This window comes from Rhododendron vialii, chromosome 5a (genome assembly GCF_030253575.1).
Source record: "Rhododendron vialii isolate Sample 1 chromosome 5a, ASM3025357v1".
Lineage (NCBI taxonomy): Eukaryota > Viridiplantae > Streptophyta > Magnoliopsida > Ericales > Ericaceae > Rhododendron > Rhododendron vialii.
In genome coordinates, this window is record NC_080561.1 from 10,191,366 (window position 1) to 10,213,472 (window position 22,107).

General features: G+C 37.2%; 1 protein-coding gene across 1 annotated transcript; it reads right to left on the bottom strand.

Moving 5' to 3' along the window:
• Window positions 1-6,373: 6,373 nt before the first annotated feature.
• Window positions 6,374-8,006, bottom strand: LOC131326815 (uncharacterized). The gene has a single exon (XM_058359700.1). It carries the CDS (start codon window positions 7,882-7,884, stop codon window positions 6,601-6,603), a length of 1,284 nt encoding a protein of 427 aa, XP_058215683.1. The 5' UTR covers window positions 7,885-8,006; the 3' UTR covers window positions 6,374-6,600.
• Window positions 8,007-22,107: the final 14,101 nt, after the last annotated feature.

Here is a 22,107-nt window from a genome sequence, read left to right on the forward strand (position 1 = left end):
AAAAGGTTGATAGAACACAATGTAGCCCTGCTGGCTAAATGGTGGTGGAGGTTCAATAAGGAGAAAGAGGCATTATGGGTAAAGGTAGTATCAGAGAAATATGGTCTTAAGGAAGATGAACGGTTACCTCAACTTCCAGTTAGAGGCAAACCTTGTAACATCTGGAAAGATATTTGCTCAGTGGGGAGTGTTGCAGCTGATATGGGGGAATGTATTATCCAAGGTTTCACTTTCAAAGTTAACTCTGGAAATAGCATCAAATTTTGGGAACATAAATGGTTGGGAGATGAAACTTTGAAGGCAGTTTTTCCCAGCTTGCACTTGTTGTCTGAAAAGAAAGAAGCCATGATTGCAGATATGGTGAATGATCAGGATCAGGATTATTGGGATTTTCAATTCAGGAGAACCCTCTACCCTTGGGAAAGAGAGCAACATCAAATTTTAAAACAACTCGTAAGTGTGGTGCAGCTTCAAGATTACTCTGAGGACTGTCTTCAGTGGAAGTAGATTAAAGATTTGTCTTTTTCTGTTAAATCAGGCTACTCAAAATGGGAGGATCAGAGTTTCTTAGAAAACAAAGCTTCTGTCACTATGGAGAAACATTTGCCCCCCCAAAGTCTGAGCTCTTTGTTTGGATGGCAGTGCAAGATTGTATAGCTGCCAAATCTGTCCTAGTTAGGAGAGGAATCATTTCAGGAAACCAAGCATTATGCTTGTTCTGTAATAATGAAGAGGAAACACCCACTCACCTTCTTCTTCACTGTCATTTCTCATGGGAATATGGTCAGATGTACTAGCATGGTGGAGAATGGTTTGGATATGCCCTCAAAACCGCGCTGTTTTAATTCAGTTTAATGGTTTTGATGAGGTGTGGATGTCAAAGTCCCGGAATACTGTTTCACAATGCTGAAATTCTATAGCTTGAGTTTGCTGCTCTGAAAATTCTTGTTATTAACATCTTCAAGGAGTTATTCGACTGATTTTGATGCTGTTCTCAAACTTCTTGGAGGGCTAAGAACTTTGGTCCAACCAACTTACTACGGTTAGAGCACAGATGAGATTACTCTTGCAACTCCAATTTTTGGAGGGCTAAGAGGTTCAAGGATGTTTGCTGTTATGCTGGGAATGGTCAAGCTGCTGCAATTCTGGTTGTATGAATTCCTGAGTTTGGTTGTATTCAACTCCCACTTTGGGAGGGCTAAGAGGCCTTGTCTTTTGCTGATATTGCTATATCAGTTGTCATGGTTATGGGTAATCACACGTATTGCTTTATTCCAAGGCGAATTACCCTCTTTGGCAAGGTGTCAACGTTACTATGCCTGTGCTTTATTGTTGCTCTGCTGCATTGCTGCTCTGTTGGCTGAGTTTGAGGTATTGTTCTGGAAGAATCCTCCTATGCAGGGTCCATTTAGGAGGTTTTTGGTGCATGGTGTAAGGATTAGTGGCCGGTTGTGGTGCGTGCTGGAACATAATCAGCACAATTTCAAGCTGCACAATATATGCTGTGATGATTCCACTCTTTACTGTGGTTTTTTCAATGTCTCATTGGATGTATTTTTCCTTTTCTTTTCTTTCTTTTTTTTTTCTTTTGGCCTTCTTTAGCTCCAAGGTCTTCTTGTATCTGGAGTTTTGGCCTTTTCTCGATATACCCTTTGTTGAGTTTTAATAAATTTTGTTTCCTATCCAAAAAAAATAAAAAATTTCATGAATTCGGACAATTAAACCTATCGGTTATATAGCCTTAGTTGGGTCAATTGGTTGGCCCTTGTGCGTCAAATCCTTGCCTCATTCTCGCTCGTACTCCCTCCACTAATTATTGCAGTATACAGTCTGGATGTTCATGTGGAAGACGACTAGAAAAAGAGAGCATTTTTTTTCCCCGACGGTCAGGGGTGTTTGGGCTAACTTATGCGCACTTCAACTAATTCCATTCTAAGTCTGGTCAAAAGAAGATCATCCACATTGGGACTAGTAAATTCAAAAGATCTTTCTTTCTTACATCCTCATCTCAAGAATCGAACCATAATTAATTGTGTTGAGAGCAAATCGACCAACTAACCAAATAAACCCTTGGGCTATAGCACCCCAAGGAGTTGGCCTGATGGTCAAGGTTTGGACGTAAAGGTTTGCTCCCTTCTAATGTCTCAGGTTCGAAACCTATCGGATATTATCAACTCCTTTGGAATCAGTCCATACGGAATATTTGCTCTGGCTTTAAGTGGGTCTTGCCTGTAGATGGTGAAGTTATGATCCCCTAAGATTAACCAGGGTGCACGTAAGCATGCCTGAAGACTTCGTTATGAAAAAATAACCTTGGGCTAAAAGAGAAGATTGCGTTTTTGCAAAACTAAATGGACTTAAACACATATTTTAACAAATTTATAGACAAATCATTTTCTCACATACATCAACTAAAATATCATTTTGCAAAAATAACTTAACTATTGCTATTAGCATGTAGTCCAACAATAGAATGGAAACGCACCCACAACCATTTGCTTCGAGCTTGATCATCATGTCAACTATGAAGTTGTTGGGGTCAACCATGCGCCCTCTTTAGTAATTACTGATTTATTCTGCAACCCGACTAACTGCACAAATTTTGTGCACAAATCACGGTGTGAAGCCTACTGCATGTCTCAAACAAACGATCCGAGCAGTTCATTAAATATAAAATATACTACACTTTTGAGGGTCCCCATGAAAAATCAGCTCAATCCAATACCTAATTGTGCTCAATCCAATCGTCTAATTTTTTATTCAGATTATAGGATCGTAAAGTATGTATGAAAAGTGAGATGATTAGATCGATCACCTATAGGTATCGGATTGAGATGATTATTAGTACCGGATTGAGATGATTTTTGGAATTGCTCGTCGAAAAAATATTTAAAATTTAATGAATAACTCGTATCGTTTTTGTGGGATCCGACGTGAGTCTCATACCGTGATCTGTGCACAAAATCTGTGGAGTTATACTATGGACTCTGTAGTCAAACAATTCAACTTGGACAACGGATCATCAACACATAATCTCTGCACATGAAATCTATTATACTCCTAGTTATTGTTTCAAGTTGATGATGTCATTGACTTGGGTCAGCCTTCTTTCTTTGACTTAATTAAGTGGTCCTTTTTCCTCATGGAGGTCAGAGATATCCGCAGGGACAGTTGGGTTGGGGTGGGGTGGGTGACCATTAAAAATGCATCTGTCTCGTTGTTTTTCCATGAAGATGAAGGGGAAGTACTTCCACAGTTCCACGAAACCGTCATGCCACACTGGTACTCTACCGAGTTTAACGAATACTGTACTTTTTTGGTGAGAAGGCCACGAATCTTGTAGCGAAATACTTCCTCGTGAGAAGGCCATGAATCTAGTCATTCATATCTAAACCCATTTCAATTATCAGCATATATGTTTACTAAAATTGCTAAATAGTATACGTGAATTCTAAATGAAATGCTGATTTTTTGTAAGTGTAAAAATAAACAGATTCTTAAGTAAAACAACAACAACAGTTTTGCAAAAATCTTCTACGTACCTTTTTCCAAAAAAATGAAATATATGCTTCACATGCATATAAATTCGTGTAGACAAATATACCTTCGCAATGCGTTTGACGCAAAATTTTACCCACTTCCAACAAAAACATGTTAGCTTTTTTTTTTTTTTTTCCAATGGTAAGAAATTTTATTCACCCAGTAGGCACGAGCCTAAACATCATATAAGAGAGGGAACCCCATAAGGGCAAAATGGATGTCTACAGACCGGATAAACCATCGGAAAGAGCTTTCTGAGCACAATTATGTGCAGCCCGATTACAATCACGTTTAGTGAAACTAAAACCACAACAACCAATCTGATTCGTTAAGATCTCAAAACAATCATGTACCAATATCGCAACATCGGAAGGGGGATCTTATGAGTCTACGCAGTTTTTCACGATTGCTTCCACATCAGATTCAATTATACCACCCATTGTAATCCCATAGTCATCCCACGTTTCAACCCATCTCTAATAGCGAGAGCTTCCGCAACCCGAGACGAGATAGTCCCCTGTAGTTTTCCCTTGAATTTTCACTCTTCACTTTCCCTTCATTTTCGCATTTCCTCATAATTGTTTTGACCCTTGTCCTCTACTTTCTAAGAACTTTTTCCCTGCTCTTTTACAAGTGCCTCCCAACAAGGCAGCATGGTTGAGTTCAAATTTCTTTCATTTGAAAAGGGGGAGATGGACATCGGACACAAATCTAAAATTGCTATTCTCTCTGTATAAGTGTGAGTCCAGCGGAGCGAGGATCTGACTATATGTATAAAAATTATACGCATACTCTTCAGTAGAACCATAAGAAAGCACCGTAATTCGGTTGTCGTACACCCGAATTATGCATCCACTATCACGTATAGGTAAATAGATCACCCGAACCGCACCATTTTTATAAAGGCGGGTGAGATATAATTTTCTGAATTAAGTCATTATATATGTTGACGACGTACACAGAATTCTGCATATATTTAACAACTCCCACTATCAATCTATCATGGTCCCTAACATTTTCTTGTTCTTCATCTCCAATAGGCTCCAAAGTTTTAAATCATATTAAATGGAAGAGAAGAGAGAAAAGAAAATAAAAGAAAAGAGAAGGAAAGAAAGTAGCCGTAATTAATTAAAAATTTAAAAATGGTTTCATGTGGGTCTCCTCCATAATAGACGTAAATCGGCATTTTTGTGATTATAGAAACGACTTTCTGCAAGCACGGTTGGTGGCTCTTCCTTTTTCCTTTTTTTTTTGGGCCTTTTTTTTTTTTTTTTTTTTTTTATAGATATCAGGTGCCCGGGCAAGCTGAAATGAACCTCGACTAATTCTGAAGGCCCAATCCCACTGTCCACATTAGAGCCGAATTAAAATCAGTGCAAAGCACCTTATGAGCCGGTCCTTACGGAATTAATTGTGCAAGCACGGTTGGTGATTCTTTTTTGGGCCCTTCTTTTTCAAATATCGAGTGTCCAGACAAGCTTACGTTAACTTCGACTAATCCTAGATGCCCAATCCCACTGTTCACATTACAGTCCAATTAAAATCGGAGCAAAGCACCGTATGAGCTAGTCCTAACGGAGTTAATTCTGCAAGCACGGTCGGTGGCTCTTTCTTTTTCCTTTCTTTTTTGGGCCCTTCTTTTTTATATATCGAGTATCTGGGCAAGCTTACGTGAATCTCGACTAATTCTGGAGACCCAATTCCACTGTCCACATTAGAACCCCATTAAAATCGGAGCAAAGCACCATATGAACTGATCCTAACGTACTTAATAAGACATGAAAGATTTTGAATCAAAAATCTTAGTAGGAGCCAACCCCTAAATTCAATGTACCACCAGGCAAATCGGCTGGCTCACCCTTCCTTTTTTTTCTTATTCAAAAAAGACAAGAAAAACACTATTGCCAAATGAAAGCGAAACCCCACATAATGATTGCCTCTCTTTATAGTTTATACCCATGCTCTTGAAAATAGTAATATACTAAAAGTACGCCGAAACAAGAGAAGAAAACAACAGAATCGGATTTGATTCATGATTTGCAAACTTACATTATTCACCTAGAAAAATGCGAGATAAGCCTAACTTTAGTTCTAATATTAGAGTTTTTTTTTTTTTTTATAATCGGATATTTGGAACAGCTCGCGCATACTTCGATTCATTCTGAAATCTTAAAATTAAGGACCACATAAAATAACTTTTAGTATAGAGTTACAACACTTGCCGATAAATCTAAATTTGACAGTGGATCATTTTTTTTTTTATCGGCAAAAGAAATGTTATTAATCACTGAATAGTTACAAAAGATTAAAAGGATAAGGGCAATCGAAAGAAAATATTAATAACCTAAGGTTACCCGAGACCCAAACGTTAACAAGAAACCAACAAAAATGGCCAAGCCCAAACCCATAACAAAAACCCTTATTGCTGCCTGCAATCGCCACTGCCAGAGTATATCATATGAACTGGTTAATTCCCAAATAGCAGAATCTTAACTGCTAAATTCAACAGCTAAACACCCCTATAAACTCGAGTTCAAATTTGATTGAAAACTTTTTCTTAAGCATATAATTACACATTTAATTGGGTAACTTTTCGAGGGAGCTGCAAACGATCGAGCTAGAGTCGAGCTCATGAGTTCGGGTAAGTTGTTACAGAATTAGAGCGCACATGAGATTGTTCTAAACCAATCTTAAATACTCCACTATACCTAACAAATTCAAAAATGTACCCAATTCGATCGACACACATTCTTACACCCCATACCAAATAACCTTTTAACAAATCAAACCTGGACCGGACATAGAATCGCATTGTTTTAACTCTAATAAAAAATGGAGGACAAAAAATATTTTGCTTGTTTTTTTTTTTATCAGAGACCAAAAAACAAATACTAGTAGTATTTTGCTTGGCACATATCTTTGGAACTGGCCCTTTTCATTTTTCTTTTAGAAAACCCATTTTGGACTTTGGCACCAACCAAGAAAAAGAGTAAATAAATATGAGTGTTTACAATTTTACAACTACTTAAGAGAAAAATAGTAGGCGATAACGAATCAGGATCATCCACGTGTCACGGATCCGATCCCTCTGGAAATGTCATGGACGGCCGGATTAAACCCCAAGCAACCCAACAACCCATGATTGTAGGGCAAAAACGTCTTCCTCCTCATCTCCTCCGAAACCGCCCGGTTCGTCGTGTAATGCAACTCGTGAGCCGATACCGGACCGCCCGATGATCCCCTCCTCCTAGACACCGAACCGGCGCTCTCCGTGGACCGGAAACTCGAATTCTTCACGTCCTCCGTCGCACCGACACCCTGTTTCAGCAACGAGTACTTCTTCAACGGATCCTTCCCCGCCGCCGCCGCCCGCCCCTCCGACGCGCTCCGGAACAGCAGCAGATCCTTCAGCTTCCACTTCTTGCAGTACCCTCTCCAACCCGCCGAAGAACAATTCTTCGACGAGCTGGAGGAGGAGCCCGAGCCCGACCTCATTTCTTGATAGTTTTCGGTGAAGATATCGCACACCCTGAAAGGGGACAGCGACCGAGTCCCTTTCGCTCTGCGGCTGCCCTTGCCGGACGAGTCGGAAGCCCTCTCTCTCCCTCTCTCGTTGCTCTGTCGTTCTCCTCGTTCAGTTGTATCGGACTCGCTGTTCTTTTGCTGGGTGCCGTAACTCTCTCGCCTAGTCTGCTCGATGGCTGCCTCGAACGGGTCGAAATCCTTCTTCTTGTTATGATGCCTCGGAGACAGAGCTTCTCTGAAAAAATTCGCCTTGATGGGAGATCTCGGCGATTTCGGAGAATCACCGAGCGCGTTGTTTTCGGAGAATTGTAGACGGGGAGGTGGCTTGAGAGGCTTGATGACGCCGCCGTCGAAGAGCTCGTCGGCTGTGGAGAGAGAAAGGGAGTTCCTCATGTCTAAATGCCCGCTGAAGTCGAATTCAAAGTCCGTTTCGTTTTCGACTGCGCGTAAGCCGACTCGAACACCTGAGTTGTAAAAATAATTCTCGGCTGAGTGTTGTTTGGTTTTGGGAGTACCAGGCTTTTCTTCCCAACTGAAGGGGATTGCGTGTGAGCCGCTGCGGACACCTGAGTTATCGAAAAAATTATCGGTTGCGCGTTGTTTGGTTTTGGGAGTACCGGGAGTTTCTTCCCAGCTGAAGGGGATTGTGCTGGCGGCGGCGGCGGAGAAGGCATCGAGGCGGCGGAAGGAGGAGGAGGGGCTGGTGGGGGCGCTGAAGAAGGGGGAGAAGTGGGGAGGGCTGGACGGTGGGGTTAGGAAGGGGGTGGTGGAAGTGCTGTCGAAGTTGAAGGCCGGGGGTGAGGGTATCATTACCTCCATTTCTATGAAGTGAAGGTATTGAGGGGAGGCTGGCAATTCTGGGGAGGGAGATTTATTGAGACAGAGAGAGACAGAGGAAACAGGGAGGAAAGAGGAGAGAGAGAGAGAGAGAGAGAGAGAGAGAGAGCAGAATGGTCCCATAGCATAGAGCCGACGTCCTTTGTCTGAATAATTGGCGCGTGTTTGGAATTTTGGATGGTGAATTTCTTGTGGGGTTTTCTATTGAAAGACATAATTTTTTTTTTCCCGGTCAAACGGAAATTTTATGTCAAGACATAATTATCAAAAAATGAATGAGAGGATACAAAAATTAAAATAAATAAAAAATCATCTTGCAAAAGAGTTTTTTGGATTCGCATTATACTATTAAACGTGTATTTTAAAACATGTTTTCGTAAAAATTTATTCTGCTCGTGTTTTTTAAAAACTCGTTCAAATTTTGATTACTCCTATAATTTTAAAGTCTTTTTTTAATCTACAATCCAGTACACGCAACTGGAACACAGTTTTCATTTTCCGTGTCTTTCATATTTGACAAATTTCTTCATGTTCACAATGGTCTGAAGGGATTTTAGAAAAAGGTCTAAAGGGTCTTTTGAAGAACTTGTAAATTAAGTAGTAGTAGTAGTATAATTGTTGTTTATGAAAAAGTTCAAGGGGGAATTACATTTCATTGGGAGTTGGAGCAAATAATGCCCAACTCATAGAGAGATTTTTTCGGAATTGCATAAATATGGAAAGGAGGAAAAAATATTCCCCATACATGGAGTCGGTTGTAGTCGAATCGGGGTTTCTTAAGTTGTCCCTTCTATGAATTTAAGTTACCCCTTATATGAACCTAAATTGCCCCTTATATAAACCTAAGTTGTCCATTCTGTGAACTTCCTGAGTATTTAATTTTTTGAGCATTTCTTCAATATTCTTACCATTTCTATTATTTTCTAAGAAATTTGAGATCTGGGTTATTTGCAGATTTGAGTTTTCAAAGTACTTTGAGATTAGTGTATTTTGGATAATTTTTTAGAAAGAGAAATGATAGAGAAAATAAGATGTATATTTTCTAGCATTCACTTTATATTTTGCTTTTAGATTCTAGGAATTGCCACTTGAAATTTCTTATTTGGTTTTACTTGAAAATGTAAAGAAGTTATGCTACTAACTACCAATTTGCTACACTGGCTGTTTTTCTTTAAAAAAATAAGGTGCAATTTAAGTCCATAGAAGGGATAACTTAAGTCTATAGAATGGGCAATTTAAATCTATAGAAGGGGTAACTTAGATTCAAACCCAGATTTGACTACAAACCGACTTCATATTTTGGATTTTTTTTTTCCTCCGTTTCATGCATAGAGATTTTTAGTTGGTCCGTTTTCATGCAAATTTGCAAGTAACGCAGATTCCAAATTTCTCAGAAAATAATAAAAATGGTAAGGAGATTGAAGAAATACTCAGGAAATTAAATACCTAGGAAGTTCATAGAATAGGCAATTTACGTTCATAGGAGGGACAACTTAGGTTCATATAAGAGGCAACTTAAATTCATAGAATGGGCAATCTAGAAAATTCGACTACAACCGACTCCATGTATGCGGAATATTTTTTCCTCCGTTTCATGTATGGGGAATTTTTTTTTCCTCTGTTCCATATTTATGCAACTTGAAAAAATCTCTCCATGAGTTGGGCAATATTTGCCCCAACTCCCACATAAATGTAATTCCCTAAAAGAGGCTCAAATTAAAGGAGGGCATAGTAAATAAATTCAAATGATGAGAGTACCAATCAAATGACTACCGATGGGATATCAACGGTTCCGCGGAGCCTACTACGGGTTCCACACAGATGATCCAGGCCGTTTAATAATTTTAAAAAAAATTGAGTGGACGTGTAAAAATCAGCTCACTATAATATGTGTAGGTTTTCGATCCAATCTTTTATTTTTTCATTCAGATATATATATATGTGATTTTATCAAAAAAAAAAAACACCACATTTTTGTAATTTTATCAATTAGGACTTTTCGTTAAATTCTGGACCCTATTTTTAATATACTTAATAAATATTTGAGTTTTACTAGACACTCTTCTAACTCTCCATTTCTCACTCTCAAAACATTAGCCGTCACATTTATCTTTCTTCCCCTTTTTCTTCCCTCCCAAGAGTATTATCCTTATGCGGCGGCAGAAGAGGAAAACTATGATACTAATTCTCGATCTTTGTTTCTATTTTCTATTCTTTCTGTTTATTTTTCTTTTTTCTTTCACATTAACGATTTGTCATATAATCTATGAGAGTTTTATCTCTCCTTTCTGGAAGAGTTAATTTTGTCTCTCCTTTCGGTGAGAGTGATCATTTTTGCCTTTGGGCGAATATTTTATCTACACATTAGGTCTTTCAGACGATATTACTTCACAACGATATCCGTGTCAACAGTTCTCTACCCATGTATGATGATATTACTTCACAACGATATCCGTGTCAACAGTTCTCTACCCATGTATGATGTCTTTGGTGGAGCACCTCATGGTGATTGTGGCTTGTCAAATCTCGGGGTGCCCAGCAAATGACAGGAGCCGTTCAACTTTTTTTAAACATTTTTGTAAAGTGCCTCTACAAAATTCGTTCATTTGGATATTGATAAAGGCTTAATTGATTCATTCAGTTTTGTCCCGGAAAGAACTACTATTTTTCTGCAAGAATCCTTAAATAATGTTTTAACAAATTAAAGAGGTCCGATTATTAATTAGCGTGAGATCCAAAAATTGATGTACTTTTGAGTGTATGTAAATTAGATCATGTTTCCACTAACAAAAAATTTAACGCATTTTATTGTCTCGTTTTCACCAACAAAAAAAATTGTTAATAAATACTGTTTTCGCTACAGTAACTCTATTCACAAACACATTAATAACTTTTTCACTATAAAAAAAATCAGACATATCTCAATAACTTATTCACTACTGAAAATATTTAATAACTCTTCGACTACAAATAAAAATCTACAAATATTTCACTATAAAAAACATCCCGTTAGTGTGGTTCTAGCATTGCTCCCCAATGGTATGCCCATAGCTGGGCGCAATGAATGCTGGATGACTTCTCATATACGCTACGTAACAAGACGTTTGCTGGCGGGAAGCAGGGGCAGTGTTGTGTAGTGTGTATTGTACACCATCTGGATTATCCGTCTCAGTAATTAATGGTCCAGATTAAAATAAAATTTTTCAGAAGTTTTTTTAAAATCTGAACCACACGTAACACTTTTGAACAATTGAGATCGCATAACACCGTACTATGCACTAGGTGCGCAGCACGCCCCCGGGTTTGTTATGCTTGACCCGGACGTGGGGGGCTGCTATCCCCAAGGGAGCAGCAGCGTGCTGCTGTCCCAATTTTGGGGTCTACTTTGGTCTCGTTCCGATGATCTGAATCGTTCACTTTGTAGAGTTTGTCAAGTAGAACAACTATGCAAAAAATTAACTTAATTGGATATCATTAAGTACCTGATCGGAGCTCATATAACTCTCAGTACATGGGTTATCGTGGATTTGATCCAGTGTTTCGGATCCATTCTTTTTAAGATAAAAAAGTTCCGATTAGGTACTTAATGATATCTAATTATGCTGATTTTTTGCATAGTTGTTCTACTCGATGAGCTCTACAAGATGAACGATTTAGATAATCGAAGCGAGATCAGAATGGGTCCCAAAATAGGGTGCGGCAGCATGCTGCTGTCCCCTTGGGGACAGCCCCCCTCCCTCCCTGCTTGACCCTAGCTAGTTTTGAATTTTAAAGGTGAGGGGTAAATGATGATTGTTGGTGGCGATTTGATTGCAACGATTTTGAGTGGTAAATATGGTCAACAATTTCGAGTGGTAATAATGAGAACACAATTAAAAATTGTACTGTAAGATTTGAGAGCTACCAGCGTGATGTCTTCATGACCTCATAAGTAGGGTTATCCAAGAAAAATTGAGAATCGTAAAACTGGTCCGGATTGATTTGATCTGTGTTTTTTGAATTTTGTTCGTGGATTAATGGTCCGAACACGGATTTGAAAATTAAAAAACCGTGAGATACGGATTAGGATTGAATTTTCATTTCAAAATTATGAATTAATCGAACCGGACCGTGAGATATTTAAAAAATAAAAATATAGAAATGTGTGTGTAATATATATAAATAATTATAATTTTACTAATTTGCTTGTTTGTTTTGAGATACTAATTTGCTATTTTTTGTTTGATTTTATGGGATGTAATAAGTAGATCATGCTTGACCAGAATTTGTGTGTTTTGGACAATGCGAAGTTTTATTTGGTTGCTGTCTTACTGCGTTTACCATGTTTATTGCCTTAATGCCTTGACAATTTGGACAATGTTTATGGAAATTAGTGTTTTTCATTTTTATTTGGAATATGATCATGATAATAGCATCATTTTATTTTTTTGGAAGGAAATCCGTAGATAAAACCGAAACCGAACCTTGATTCGGAATCCGAACCGAACCTTGAAACTTTTGGATTAGGATTGGATTGCATTTTTTAAAAATCGTGAGATACGGATTAGGATTGGATTCATACGAATCTGATCCGATCTGGACCGTGAACAGCCCAACTCATAAGGTTGTTTAAAAAGAGTTTTTGCATTAATCTCTGAATGAGAAAGTTTTGTATATACTGAGGATAGGAAGAATGGTGGTGTTCCCTCCGGTTCGTTTATAATTTTTCGGCCATTTTCCGAAGACAATTTGATAATCAGCTCTGTTTATTTTGTAGAGCTCGGTAAGGACATTAATCTTGTCAAAAATCATGTTCATCGTATTTTAGTAAATACATGATTGACACACGTAAAAATTGAAGAAAAACAAAACTTGGGTTCTGATTCAGTGTGTTTTTGGATCCAGTTTTTAATTTTTTCAATTTCCACGTGTGTCGATCATGTGTCTAATAAAGTTCAATGAATATGATTTTTGACAAGATTAATGTTCTCGCAAAGCTCTAACAAATGAACGAAGCTGATCATCAAAATGTGTTCAAAAAATAGCCGAAAAATTAAAAACAAATCAAAAGGGACACCACCACCCCTTCTATCTCTGGTATTTACAAAAGTTTCTCTCGTTGAATGGTGTGGCCCATTGCATGCTGCCCTACTTTGACTGAAATATAAATATTTGGTGGAGAATTACTCCCTAATTCTTCATTTATTTTAGCACCAAGATTGCTTCATATCGTAATGATTGTAATGGGCGACTATTCTGCCCTCATAGAGTTCTATCATTTCTGATGTTTAGGTGATTAATAAACTACTCTCCTTTCTAACAAAGTAAAAAATAAATAAAAAATTGTAATGGACATCAAATAAAAGTATACACACGGATTAATAAACTACTCTCCTTTCTAACAAAGTAAAAAAAAAAAAAATTGTAATGGACATCAATAAAAGTATACACACGGCATGACGTTAACACAAAAATTCTTCTCCGAACGTAACATAATTGTTGATTTATTTTAGCAACAAGATTGCTTCTTATTGTAATGGACATCAAATAATTTTTGCCTATCAAAAAAAAGACATCAAATAAATTTTCTACCTTTCCTTTTCAAGCTATAGAAGCAATTTAAAATTGTCATTTTATATTAAGTGTCCTTACTTATTTCAGGATAAAAACGAAAAACCAAAATATAACAAGTATAATTATGATGTTCCTCTAATAAATTGATTTTTTTTTATTTTTATAAAGAGCTGACAGATGCGGACTAATTACCAAGGAATAGTCCTCTTTGACATTCATTGCGTTTGGATTTTGAATTTATAAAAGAATGAAAAAAAAATTAAGAAGTGCATGGACTAAGTATTACTCCGTATTTCAATTTCTTTCATCTCCCACGATAACCATCATACTGAATCGTAAATCCAGACCCAACAATAGAATGTTTTAATTGAAAAAAAAAAGAAAGAGATAAACTTGTTTCTGAAGGGGTGTAAACTCCAAGTTTGCATCCCCGCCATGTGTGGGTCCCAATGACAGTTTATCGCAAGTGATCGGAAAAACCAGCGAAAGACCTACTGGAAAACCATGGGCAAATTTACAACCGTGAAAGGAAGAAACAAACTACTTGGGTAAGGGGACAAAAAAAGAGAGGGGAGAAGGGGCCCACACATGGGGGGTGCAAACTTGGAGTTTACACCCTCCGTAGACAAGCTTATCTCTTGAAAAAAAACATTGCTCAATTGACTGTCGAAATGGATGGATGAGATGCTATTGCTTGCTGTAATCCAAATCCAAACAGCATGGATCCAAAAAAATTCAATAAGGAAAGACATTACTATAGTAAAGATTTAATTAGCAATGGGGTGAAAAATAACTTTGTAATAAATGGTTTTGAATTGCATAATGTTGTTCAACATTCGCCATCATTTTGCCTAGGCAAGCTAAGGACCAGGCATGTGCTTTTTGGCAATAGGATTCCTCCACTTTGGGAACGATTTTGACTTATGTTTTTTGGGTTATCACTTTCAATGGCTAATTATTAGAACCAAGATCCGACATTGCACCTTACTACATGTGGTGTAATCAGCAATCCGAACCATCTATCTCGGCTATCAATGATTCACATTTCATCTCAGTAATAGACCACTCACATCTGCAAGAGTCAAAATAAAATTTGGATAATTGATTGTTGATATAGATGGCTCGAGTGACGAACTACACTCCTACTGTTAGGGCAGGAAACGAGCCGAGTCGAGCTGAGTTTTGTCAAGCTCGAGTCTCAACGAGCCGAGCTTAGACATTCTCTAAACGAGCCTTTTATACTCGAGTAGAGCCTCCCTTAACGAGGCGAGCTTTTGTACTCGAGTGGGGCCTCCCTTAACGAGGCGAGCTTTTGTCGAACGAGCCAAGCTCCACTCGACTTGTTTACTAATCAAGTCAAAAACTTGAACTCGAACTCGTGAGCTGCTCAGGTCGTTTACAACCCTTCCTGTAATAAACCTCTGCACTGCAGCACAAGTCCCTAATTATGATCATTCGTCAACAGGGTACAGAGATTGTGTTAACTTTAATTTCTTTTTCTCACACCTAACATGTTTGTGTCGTGTTCTAATGAGAACCATATGCAGCTCGGAACCACCATCACCAAACAATGTCAAGCTGCAATATAAATATTCGTATACATGTTTTGGAGTACAATATAAAGGAAGTGAAACTATAAGCCTCTATTCTTCCTGTCTTCTTTTGCCCAGTACTTTTTTGATATGTCTTACTTTTCGTAATTTTTTGAGTTAATTATTGGTCTCAACGAGAGAAATCATAAAAATATTAAAATATAAACCGATGTTGAAAAAAACTCTTTTAATATGACACTTTAAACAAAAAAGACAATTATTTTGTATTTTTTCATCATTAATGTTTTTTTTTTTGCTTTTGCTCATAACTTTTTGCTTTTTATAGTCTTCGTATCGAGAATGATGATTAATCCAAAAAAATATAATGCGAATCTCACAACAATTTAGAAAATACAAAACGAAAAGGACCAAAAAGTTAAGGAGAATGGGCACATGTACATCAATAAAAGGAAACCAAATTATTCGTGATCGAGCTCGGCTCTTTCGTCAAATTGTTCTGAGATTTTTACCTCTAAGTACAAAAAAATGAAACTTAATTCCCATTAAGGAGATAAAATACTTAATTACCACAAGGTCCACTTTTACAAAAATACATTTACCATTAGTGGAAGTGTCACCTTAGGGTTTTCGGGTATCCTAGGGTTTTAGGGTACCCTTGGGTTTTAGGATTTAGGATACCCTAGGGTTTAGGTTTATGTGCTTCTATAGAGCCCTAGGGTTTAAGTTTAGGTACTTTCATAGGGATTTAGGGTACACTTTTCTATTATATGGTTTTAACGATTTAGGCACTTTTATAGAGTACCCTAGGGGTTTAGGCATTTTTATAAGGTACCCTAGGGTTTAGACACTTTCATAGGGTGCCCTAGAGGATAGGCACTTTAAGGTTTTGGACACTTTCAAAGAGTTTCAGTGTTTCATTAATTAGATGAGACCTTATAGGAATTACTTTTTATTTTTGGACCTAGAGGTAAAAAACCCTTTTGTTTTTAATTTATTTTTGGACCTAGAGGTAAAAAGCCCTTTTGTTTTTAATAACAAAGAAAGTTTGAACATTTTTCAAAAGTACATTAAGCTATTGTTTGGGTCATTTAGTTTCTGATCATGTATAGAAAAATTACGCTACTTGAGATAGGCTCAATTAAAATTAATTCATTTGAGATTGATCAACAACTAGTCTAGTAGCCTCCTATATAAGCTAAGCTTGAACATGCATTTGAAGATCGTTTAATTTTTAAATGAAACTTGAACCCTTGAACAATTAACTGCTCAGCTCATTCAGTTCGTTCATCAGTCCTATATGCATGAAACTAAATAATTATAGTGTGACATACTTTTGCGAAACCAAAATAAGATCATAGTATTGTTTTGCATGTCCATTCTTTCAATCTACTAATGGGGGAATTGGTCTTTAATTTGATTATTTCATTGGGTGAATGGTGTGTGTATATATATATTCACTCGTCTATCAATCTATTCACTTTCTCAAGATTCTTATTCATTCACTTGATTGATATTTTGAAAACGGGTTGGTTGAATAATTTTCAAATTCACTTATTTTATTGAATAATTGAATAAGTAAACAATTGAATTCGATTCAGTTGGATGGTACCAACAAAATTGAGTATTAATTCCCATTTCTTATTGAATTAATCGATCAACTTGCTATCGGACATTTACTTTAGAATTCGATAATTTTAGCGAAAAAATTTCGCCCAAATATTGACTTTTTTTAATATTTATAATTATGAGAATAGATCCTACTCCTTCTGGTCCTGGGGATTCTGGGCTTGAAAAAAAAAAGATGGGGTCTATATATATATATATGGGGCGGTTCCGGGGACACCCAAAAAACACCCCATAGCTCCCGATCAAATTTTGATGATCCGAGCCGCTCAATGTGATCAGAACGTGATTTTAAGAGTAAAAATCAACAAAAAAAATGACCGGGAAGGGCTTGATCCGAACAGTTTCGAACAGTTTTTTATTGAACGGTTCAAATAAAAACTGCTCAAATCAAGCCTTTTCCGGTCATTGTTTTTGCTAATTTCTCACGGACACCTTTAAAATCACATTCTGCACACATTGAACGGTTCAGATCATAAAAATTTGATCGGGAACTATGAGATTGAAATTTGGGGTGTTTTTTTAGGTATTTTTTTGGGTGTCCCTTGAACCATCCCGATATATATATATATTAAGATTATTTTATTGGCTTTGTCCTTTCGGTTTGCTCTCTTGAGTTTTGTTTTGTTTGTTGTTTAATTGGGTTGATTCGGCGGATATTTCAGTTTTGTTTTTTCATGGCGGTGAATTTGGTTGGCTCATTACCTTCCTTTGGATTTGGTTCACGGGTGGCGTTCGCCGGAAGCTCGGCGTGCCCGTGATCCGTTAAATCTTTATAATCTTTTTCAAAGATTTATAAAAATAAATAAATGTATTCTATATCAAAATGGGAAAATTTATATTCTATTAGGATCTGCTTCCAGAAGTCATGATATCTCTACGGGCATGGGCAAGGGCCTGGCATGCAGCTGGTGAAACTTGAATAGTTCCATGTTCTTATCATGCATCTAGAGTCACAAGATTTTCTAATATTGCCAACAAATACATTCACACTTCATTTTCTTTTTTCCTAGTTGGGATAGACAATTAGGTCGTGTTTGGGGGCCAAGTTTTTCAGATTCTAAACAGTAATAAATGGTACTAGATTACTTTTGCCGAAAAAAAAAAGGTACTAGATTACAAAATTTTGTATTATAGTAATTAGAATCTATAAAAGTATTTGGAGCTGGATATACACATAATATAGATTTTCCAGAAGAAATTAGTCAGTAGAAGAATAATCAGAATCTAACAATGGGGTGTTTGGCAGATTGTAAAATGTATTCTATCAAAAATGGATTCTCAAAAAAATAAAATGGAGGATGCAGAATCCAACTATCACCCGTAGAAGAGCTATTTGAATTCACACTCATAAAATGCTTGCACCAAATCTACTTTGCTTATATCATCCAAACAATTTTACACAGATTCTTATTATAATTTCATAATTTACAAACCACAATTCGTAGAGGTGACCGTTAAGCTCTTCAGGAGGTGATTTTCAGATTCTACAGTCCCTAATTGATCTTTGTTAGGTTCAATTTGAATGATTGGAATCTTCAATAGAAATAGGAATCAAATTCCTAGGAATTTTATTGAGTGAGAATATGAATATGATTACTAGGAATGAAATTCCTAGGAATACAATACCTGAATTAATCTTCAGTAATCCTATGCATGAAATCAATTTTTTTTGGAAATTTATCAAAGTCAATATTTCCTTTTTTTATTGATTGAGCCAAGAATCTAAGATTCCCATGTGATAAGGGAGGGATTAGATTCCCACTCAATCTAGTACTGTGATTTCTGGTCGGATGTATCGTCAAGAATCAAAATTCTATACTTATCTCTCCCAAACATGGAAATCCTGAGAGTGTGGCTTTACATTCTTATTCTTATTCATTCCAAACGTTGGAATTATAAAAGTATAGTATCACATTCTCATTCCTTCTTGTTACCCAAATTATGCAACCTAGAGGGGGGGTGAATAGGATTGCTATTAATAATTACCAATAAAAATTTATCTCTAACAATATATGCAAACAATAAGTATGCAATCAAAATAGAGAGATAGAGAGATAGAACCCGTTTATAGTGGTTCGGTCCGGATTTGTCCACGGTCCGGCCCTACTCCACTTCTCCTCAAGCAATTACTTGAAGGTTAGACTAATCTTTAAAAGATTACAACTTGTAAGTCTTGCGGGTGCTTACAAGAACCGAATGCCTCTAGCTTTCCCGAGGAGCTAGCACAACCGCAAGAATTTTCTCCGAAAACTTCTCAAAAACAATAACACCCAAATTCCAACCCGAATTTGGTCTTCTAAGCTTTCAAGTGTTTGACTCAAACACTCACTTAGGAAATACAAGTATGTGAAGAAGGTATGAAAATTATCGCTCACGACTTGTACAAATTTTCTCTCAAGAATAATATGAAAGTGGAAGAACAATGAGAATTTTTGGCTTTGATCTTTTGAGAATTTGCTCTTGCAATAATATGGAATGTTGTAGCTTGTGTATGTACTCATTAATGAGTTCTTGATGCCTTATATAGCCATCCATATGCTTCCTAGCCGTTGGAAACTAGCCGTTGGAACTAGCCGTTGGAAACTAGCCGTTGGAAACTAGCCGTTTGAAACTAGCCGTTGGAAACTAGCCGTTGGAAACTAGCCGTTTGAAACTAGCCGTTGGAAACTAGCCGTTTGAAACTAGCCGTTTGATAGAGTGGTCATCCGGGTGGTCGTCCGGTTGTCACAGCTTTCTGTTCAGACAGCCGGCTTGTCAGCCGGTTCGTCAACCTGTGGCTCACAATTTCATCTAAATAAACCGTTAAAGCATGTATTGAGCTCAATAAAGTCTTTGTAAATATAAATCATGAATCCAAGAGACTTTATGCTATATTTCAAGGTCATGAAAATATTTAATTCGGGAATCGACTTTTCGATAATTTTGTATTTGCCGAATAAAAATATCATTGAATTAATCATCAAAATAATTAATAGAGATGCATATAAATTTTCACAAATTATAATGCATACATTTTTCAACACTTCTCAAAATTCTTGTCATCCAAATTGATCCTTAACGTGTTTCGCCAGAATGAACTCCACAATTCGCAGCTTAACACTCACAATGTTAAAATGAAAAATCAACAATTAATGATCAATATGCGGTGGCCAAACACCCCCAATTAACTTGTTGCCTCTGTACTTTATTTTCCAAACACGACTTTAACATCCGCGCACGTAGAATGGACGCTCATGTTTGTCCGAGAGATGTGCATTTTCCTATGGTAACGTTTTGCTTCTAATAGGACTTGGCTTCTCTGCCATTAATGAAGGAGAAAACCTATAGGTACCAACCGAATTCCCACCGAAATCGTACTGACGGTAGATCCGAGCCGTTCAAAAATTCTATAAAAAAAAAACCGAGGGGTTCTTGCGTGGAAATCAACGGCATCTGATATGTGTAGGGTGCTTGGATCAAGCACCCTATTTTTAGTGTATACTTTATGTTTTTTTATAGAATTTTATTACGGCTCGGATCGGTCATCCGGTGGCTGGAGACGGCCCGGCGTGGCCGTCGATATAATTTCGGTGGGAATTCGGTCGGTACGTATAGCAGGGCTCTTAATGATGGTTAAGGGCTGTTCACGGAAAATTATTCAATACACACCTCTCACAGTTCAAATCTTGAAATTAAGGGCCATTATCATGACTTGGCTTCTCTTGCCATTAATGAAGGTTAAGGGGTGTTCACGGAAAATTATTCAATACACATGCACCCCTCACATAACATGTGGAGCCCATACGAGGCTCATATGTAGGCCCCGCATATTATGTGAAGGGAGGGAGTGTACTCCTGGATTACTGAATAATTACCCGTAGTTCACTCATTTCAGTCATGATAATGGCCTTAATTTCAAAATTTGAACTGTTCATATTTTAGATCATGTTTAGATGCTTACTGTGACAAGAAATTGTTTTAAACAAACATCTATAAGTACATGACTGAAACAAATTTGGATGTGTAAATTTGGTTCCATGGACATGAATCGGACCTGCTAAACCCAAATTTTTATAAAGGAGGAGAATTAGGTACTTAAAATATCGCATGCTTCAAATCTGTCCAATTTGACCATAAAATAAAATGGGTCGCAGAAACTAATAGTAGTATATATTTTCTAGCTAATTCAACACGTGATTGAAATCCTCTCTAAACAAAATGCATTAAACAATAGAGAGAGAGAGAGAGAGAGAGAGAGAGAGAGAGAGAGAGAGAGAGAGAGAATGGAATTAATGTCAACATTTGAGTGCAATTGCATGCGTATTCAAGATAATCCGCTAAGCAAACCAATATTCCATTTGATCCATTGAAGAAAGAAGCAAGCATCTCTATCTCTATTATAAAACAGAAGGGTGTGAGGACAAATTGTTGCAACGGCTCAGATTTGTTTAATTTAAGGATTGAGATGCATTTTTTCACATTTTATAAAAGTATCCACATTTGGCCATCATATTACATAAATGCCATCTACTCTCTCTTTTTGTGTGTGTCTTGTAATATCCTGAATCCTTAATTATTTTATAATTGGTGTACGTGTTGAGTTATAGCTAAACGCGTGAGTTTTAGACTTAATTTTATTTGCTAAAAGGCTTAGGAACACATGACCCACATCAGAGCACCACATGTGATATTTTTTCCTAAGGTCTGATAAAACGGAAAGGGATTCTACGTGTTATTCTCTCCGTCATTCTCTCCATCGTTATCTCCGCCGCGAGCTTTTTGTCGACACAGACCGCTTGCCTTCTGTCGAGAGAGAGAAGAAGAAGAAGGGAAAACCTAGGAGAGGTCCTGATTGAGATGAATTGAAGCCCTACTTGGTAAGTATAGTAATCCTTCATCTTAGATTTCATATTCTAGAAGCTTAAATCCATGATTTACTAGTTTAATTTCGGGGTCTTACAGTCTAGGTTATGGAACTCTTGTTCATGGAATTTGGATGGAATTCTGGAATTTTTAAACTTGATACATGTCTATCTTTCACAAAATTATTACAGGCACTTAGGAAGTTTGCGAATTTCTGATACTTTTACTGAACGTTCGTTTATGAGTCTACTATATTGTGTAAAAGTTTCAGAAAATAATATGAAGTACAATGGGCTACAAAATTCCAGGACCTAGCTGCACTCAAATTCGTCACTGTGCAGTCAGCACTGTCACACGTTGGGAAAACAGCCGTATCTTTTAGCATGAGCGTCAAAATCGTGCACGGTTTCTTGATTTTGAAACTAGACACATAGGCCTTTCAAAATATGTAAAGATTGTGCCTTAAAGCTTCCTCGGCAAAATCAGTTTTTGAGTTGAAGTTGGTAGAACTGCAGAATCTGCAACTCTGTCTTTCCGAAGCTAAAAGTCCAACTTAAATAGGTATAGCTATGTTGTCCGAACTCCGTTTTTAACCTACCTGTCATTTTGAAGCTCTTGAAGTCTAGGGGAC

Excerpts from the sequence above, each read along its gene's own strand:
- LOC131326815 (XM_058359700.1), bottom strand. The coding sequence starts at position 7,884 with ATGGAGGTAATGATACCCTCACCCCCGGCCTTCAACTTCGACAGCACT.